Source organism: Puma concolor, chromosome D1 (genome assembly GCF_028749965.1).
Source record: "Puma concolor isolate L17-30 chromosome D1, mPumCon1.1.hap2, whole genome shotgun sequence".
In the NCBI taxonomy this organism is placed as follows: Eukaryota; Metazoa; Chordata; class Mammalia; order Carnivora; family Felidae; genus Puma; species Puma concolor.
Genome location: NC_141676.1, coordinates 85,924,223 through 85,930,094, shown reverse-complemented (window position 1 = coordinate 85,930,094; position 5,872 = coordinate 85,924,223). Strand labels below are relative to the sequence as shown.

General features: G+C 43.2%; 1 protein-coding gene across 1 annotated transcript; it reads right to left on the bottom strand.

Moving 5' to 3' along the window:
- Positions 1-442: 442 nt before the first annotated feature.
- On the bottom strand, positions 443-5,842 carry THYN1 (thymocyte nuclear protein 1). The gene is made up of 8 exons (XM_025928501.2): positions 5,754-5,842; positions 5,375-5,510; positions 3,458-3,639; positions 2,641-2,709; positions 2,241-2,333; positions 1,373-1,468; positions 969-1,119; positions 443-648 (listed from the first exon to the last, which is right to left on the bottom strand). The coding sequence occupies exons 2-8, from the start codon at positions 5,424-5,426 to the stop codon at positions 602-604; spliced, it is 690 nt and encodes a 229-aa protein (XP_025784286.1). The 5' UTR covers positions 5,427-5,510; positions 5,754-5,842; the 3' UTR covers positions 443-601.
- Positions 5,843-5,872: the final 30 nt, after the last annotated feature.

Genomic DNA, 5,872 nt, shown 5'->3' with positions numbered 1-5,872 from the left:
GGTTCTGTGGTTTCTTCTGTCTTATACTGTCTTATACTCACACAAAAGGGGAGACAGACACCCACCCTGATCCAACATGACACCTGCCCTCTCTGTGGCTGCGGCCCCTGGCGAACACTGATGTTTTATTCACACCCATTTTAGATAAGCATATGCTGAGAAAGGAATCCCAGTTGTATTCTCACCTGGCAACCTGTGCTGATGTTGCTGGTGGTTTAAAGCCCTATGGGACCCAGATGACTTCAGGGGCATCTGAGGAAGGCTGGTGTAGAAAGACAAAAGTTCATTTCAGTAGGGGTAATAGACAGAACCCTGCACCCTGGAATTTGCCACAGTAAAGGAAGATGGTAGAGGGTAACCCTGCACCTTACTGATGGGCAGAAGATCTGCAGTGGAGTAGTCTACCACACCCAGTGCTACTTTAAAAGAAAAGCTTCCCAACTTTGATATTAATGTTTTATTGAAAAAGGTACATGAAAATCACCTACGTACACAACCCCAGGTCAACATAACAAGAAAGCCTTCTCACACCTCCTTCTGTCTTACAAAAGCTTGAATTCTTTGGAACAATGCCTTGTCTATTCCAGCAACAGGGTCCCAGTTAACTTGGTTCCTTTTCCTCCAGGGTCAAAATAAAATCGAACTCCTCTACCAAAAAAGGGGGAAAAGAAAGCAAAGAATTAGGAGGTGTGTCTCTTAAACAGGGAGGTTGTGTCAGACATTTCATATTGTTACTGAGGTAGGTTGTCATTCATTCAAAAACTATGGAATGTTTTACTATGTGCCAAGCACTGCTGGGCACATAGTAATGAGTAACTCCAGACCTATTTCCTCCTTCGTGGATATTATAGGTGAGTAGACAGGCTCAAAGAGGTTAAATACTGTGCCCAAGCTTAATCAGTAATAAATGTGAGTTCACGTAGTCATTCTAGTATGTGAGTAATATAAAAGAAAGGGCCCACTCTTACCTTGGGTCAGGGGCTGAATTGAGAGTCTCTGGCGACTGAAGAGAGCCATATTTTTTAAGGGGCCTCCAGTGGCTTTGTGAGCTTGGTGATGGGTTTTGAGCTCAGCCAGGGTGATGAAACGCTTCATCATCCGAACAAATTGTACATCCACCTATGTGACAGAAAGTGTATGGGACAGAAAGACATGTGCAGGTAGATTCTGTCCACTGTGTGCTTTAGCTTCTTATGGGAGGTTCTTATAGGTAGGGCTGCCAGTGTTCTGTTCCTATTCCCAAAGCCAGGGTAACCTCATCTGAGTAAGAACTGGACTCTATACCTTGACCTAAAGATACCCCACACCTTCTTCCTCCCTCTCTTTGTCCATTCTTTTCCTTTCATGAAATAGCAAAAATAGTAATCTTTACCATGGACCATTTGGGGTTGTCTTCCTTGCTGGATGGGTCATAATGGGGATTGTTTTTCTCAAACTGTGTGTGGTCTGGGTAAGCCTCCTTCACAATCTGAAAACAAAACCAAGTCTCCAATCATTTGCCTGTACAGTCAGCTCCATGGCCATTTAAAAAAAAAAAAAAATTTTAACGTTTATTTATTTTTGAGAGAGAGCATGAGTAGGGAGGGGCAGAGTGAGAGGGAGGCACAGAATCCGAAGCAGGCTCTAGGCTCTGACCTATCAGCACAGAGCCCGATGTGGGGCTCAAACCCATGAACCAACCGTGAGATCATGACCTGAGCCAAAGTCGGATGCTTAACTGACTAAGCCACCCAAGCGCCCCTCCAGGGCCAATTTTTAATTCTAGTCTGACTTTCACTTCTGACCCTGCACATTCTAACCTCTTCGGCTGTGCCGTAGAGCCAATGAAGGTTCAGATATCTGGAAATAATATACAGGCAAGCATAGGAATCAATCTTATTTAATAAAATCTTAAAAGTAATGTTCTAAAACCAAGTATTAAAGGTTATTATTGGTGCCACTGTCTTTCCACCTGCAGTTCATAATTTTATCCTAGTAACTTCTGATCTGGAAGAGCTATCATCAGGCCTGTTTTTGAGTGAAAGACCAAGGCACAGAAATGAGAAGTCTGTACCAGCGGGACCTGAAATGAAGGCCTTGTTATAGTCCTTGTCATACTGAAGAGGCCTGAGTGGTGACATCAGGGATGGGGAGGAGGGTACTTCTTTTTTGTTAACTGATTTAAACTTTGTTCTTTTATATCTACATGAGTAAGTTTCCCTGAAGGGAGAGGGATTAAGACCAATGCCTATACAACTGACCTTCACAAGTCCTGCGATGCCTGGCTCTTTGCAGTTGCTATGGTAGAAGAAAGCTTCTTGCTCCAGCTTCATGGCTCGAAGGAAGTTCCGGGCCTGTCCCAGGGGAGAATAAACAACTACCTTCCTCCTCACCCACTGGAAAACACTAGCTGTTAGTGGAAATCAAGTCTGCTTTCCTTAGATGAGGTTTTCTTTTCTGCAGCTTGCCTTTACTGAAACACCCAGACTTGTATCCAGACCATTTGCAAACTGCATGCAGAGTAATTAAGGTATTTTTGAATACATTTTCTATTTTATTATCTGGGCCGTTGGCCAAGAGATTTTGCTACTGAATAAGTCATGGAAGGAGGCAGGCGTTTACTCAACGCCTGGGTCTCAGGCCCTGCTTTTACCCTCTTACCTGGTAGTTGCGAACACCATCCCAGCATGCTGTCTGCTTGGGCTGTGCTTTAAGATCCTCGATGCTGAACTAGGCAACAGGAAATGAACCCATTCATTAAACAATCTTGAAGCCAACTGGAAATAATATGGAAGTAGGTAGTTTCTTCCCCTACACTGAGGGTGCTACTTGCTATAGTGGGAGTATGTAGTTTACTGGGAAGTAGTTCCGCAAAGCCACTTCTGTTGGGCACATGCAAGTAAGCCTTGTAGTAACTTGTTATCCTTGTTAATTAAGAAGATCAGTTGAATGGATAATCCAGATGATAATGTGTTGGTTATTTGTATTTTACTCATTAAGGTACTATATATTTCTTCTATAATATTTTTCTCCAAGCTATTATTAAAATTGGTTTATATTAATTCACTGAATAAATACTAGCTGTTGGCAGAGAAATATGTAGGATTATGGCAGGTGGCAAGAGTAAGGCAACATAAGATTGAAATGTTGCCCAGGTCAGGGTTTGGCAAACTATAGGTTTTAGGCCTAATTTTGTAAATGGTTTTATTAAAACACACCCACACCATTTATTTACATATCGTCCATAGCCACTTTCTTGCAATAGCAGCAGAATTGCAACAGCAATGAGAAGACCTGAAAACCTAAAATATTTATTACGTTGCTAGTAATAAACCTTGCTGATTTTATTCCTTATTTCCTTATTATCTTTCCCTTAACTCTACCCTTCAGAGAAGCTGGTGGACTCTGTGGTGTCCCATATTTATTTCTTATCTAAAAAAACAGCTTGAAGGGATTAAAGACAGGTACCTGGTCTCACCTTCACATCTACACCTTTCTCTAATCGGCTTTCTGCCTCTGACTTCATCAGCCAGTAACTACTTAGATTCTTCCCACAGGTTTTAGAGGCTGAAGTCTTCTGAGGGCTGGAGTTAACCACTTGAGCCGATGCCCCCACTGGATTCTTAGTCTTGGTACGTTTTCCTGCTGGTCCCTTATTGTCTGCAATAGAAACAAACAGCAGAAACTGGTCATGCTGGCTGAGAAGTAATGTTGCATTGTGAGGAAAGCACATGCTTTGGAGTCAGACCTGGATTCAAATCCTGGATCTGTCAATTACTAGCAGTAGCAACTGAATTGCTGAACTTCAGTTTATCTATAAAAATGGGACAGGAATGCCCATTTTCACAGGGTATCTTCTGGATTATCCATTCAGTGGGATAAGAATACCTTACATGGTTGTGGGTCAGGATTGACAGTCCTAGCAGAGTTCTGACTTGTGTTAAGTAATTTTCTTTCTTTACCTCACTCTCTTCTGTGCCCTTGCTGAGGCTATTTCTCTCCAATGAGGAAACCAAACACTTACTCCACAAACTTGTTTTAGAGATTAAGTACAACAGTGGTAACAATGGGTTTAGACAATGCCTGGCATTATAATAAATGCTCAATAAATATGAGCTATTATTATAATTATCATCTCATAGTTCTTTTTTGCTTGCTCACTGTGCTTTGTGGCCTGCTTCCTTTCAGCTCCTTGAAGGTGCCAGAAGAAGCTGGATAAAACAGCTCATTCTGTACTTTGTAGACTTGGCAAAGATGACTTTATTCTAAGAGAATTAGAGAAAATGTTCCTGGAACATATTAGGCACTCAATAGCTTAATATGAGTTGTTAAATCCATACTCTATGACAGACCCTAAGCTCTATTTGTTACCCTAACAGTAACTCAGTTAATCTGTATAATGAGATATTCTGTTCATCTGCTAAATGTGTCCCAGATTACACACTTAGTAAACAATATAATCGGGAACTGTCCCCTGGTCTATCTGGATCCACCCTTAATGACTGTACCACACTGCCTCTGAATTTAGTCCCATCTCTCCTACATCAGCCCTCATTAAGTATCATTTATGGGTGTCTAATACTCAGAACCTCCCTAGCCTAGTTGATCAGGTGGTCCCTTTGGAGGTAAGCACACTGCAAATACCATTATGTGTTGCTAAATAACACAATGTATTGTAGTCAATCTGGAACTTCTGCCATTCCCAAAAGTACTTTAATTGCTTTGTTTCTGCACTTCATCTACTTAGAATGCCATTCATTCTTGTGAATATAAAAATGTCATTGAATTTTCTCTGCCTGAGGAAAGACTTCCCGTTCTTTAAGGCTAGATTCAAGTTCCACTTCCGTTTCTGGCAGTCCTTACTGCCCTCACACCCTTAGCCATCTAGTTTCTTAGACCTTTTCACTCATGTCTGTTTGCATTTTCCATGACAGCAGAACTAGGCTTTTTTTTTTTTTTAATTTTAGTATTTTATTTATTTTTGAGAGAGAGCAGGACCGGGAGCTGGGGAGGGACAGAGAGAGAGGGGAACAGATGATCTGAAGCAGGCTCTGCGCTGACAGCAGCAAGCCCTGTGTGGGGCTCAAGCTCACAAACAGTGAGATCATGACCTGAGCCACTGTCTGACGTTCAACGAACTGAGCCACCCAGCAGAACTGTATGTTATTAACCTTAGTACAAGCCACCCCTTATCTACTATTGCTTTAATGAACAAACAAGAAGCTCTGGGTATAAGCTTGGTGGGAAGAATAAAGAAGATGGAAGTCAATTAGGAATAACGTAACAGAAAATCCACAAAAGGATTCTCCCGACAGACAGGGAGTTGAAAGTGAGCAGTACGAAACAGGTCCTAGAGAAACTAGGGCCGCCTTTTTGCAGCCTAGGTGCAGCTCACCTGGCCCAGCTGGCTCGGCAGACCCAGCCAGCCTCTTCCGGGGTCTCGGCATGCTTCCCCTGCGAGGGCTGAAGTGCAGAGGATTCTGGAATCAACCAAGAGTACAAGAGGCAACTCTGAATCTGCCCCCAGAAACCTGTGCAAAGCAAGATGCAGACAATGAGAGGAAGCGGAGTTTCAGTCCCGAGGGTTTTTTGCGGACCTGGACTTGGGCCCGTCAATTCTTCCCCCAGTTATCTATTCCATCTTGCATAACCTGCCGCTAACGTCTCCTCGGTTCGTAACCTGATCCTTGTCCCATTTATTCACCATTCTCCCGCTACACTGACGCAACCGCACAGCCTACACAACCCCAACCAACCACCCCAGGATGCAGCACCTGGTCACAGAGTCCCAGTCCGGAGCATCAAGTAAGACCCGGCTCTGTTGCGCCGAGACCCCGGCGTCTCTGGGAATTGTAGTCCTGCCTCTGGAGCAGGCCTCCCTGAATCTGGGCTG

Bases quoted from the DNA above. Each gene is read 5' to 3' on its own strand.
- THYN1 (XM_025928501.2), bottom strand. From the start codon at position 5,426: ATGCCGAGACCCCGGAAGAGGCTGGCTGGGTCTGCCGAGCCAGCTGGG. The intron at 1,469-2,240 runs GTCAGTTGTATA...TTTTGTTTTCAG, and splicing joins GCATCGCAGGACTTGTGAAG to ATTGTGAAGGAGGCTTACCC. The intron at 1,120-1,372 runs GTAAAGATTACT...TCTGTCACATAG, and splicing joins ACAACCCCAAATGGTCCATG to GTGGATGTACAATTTGTTCG.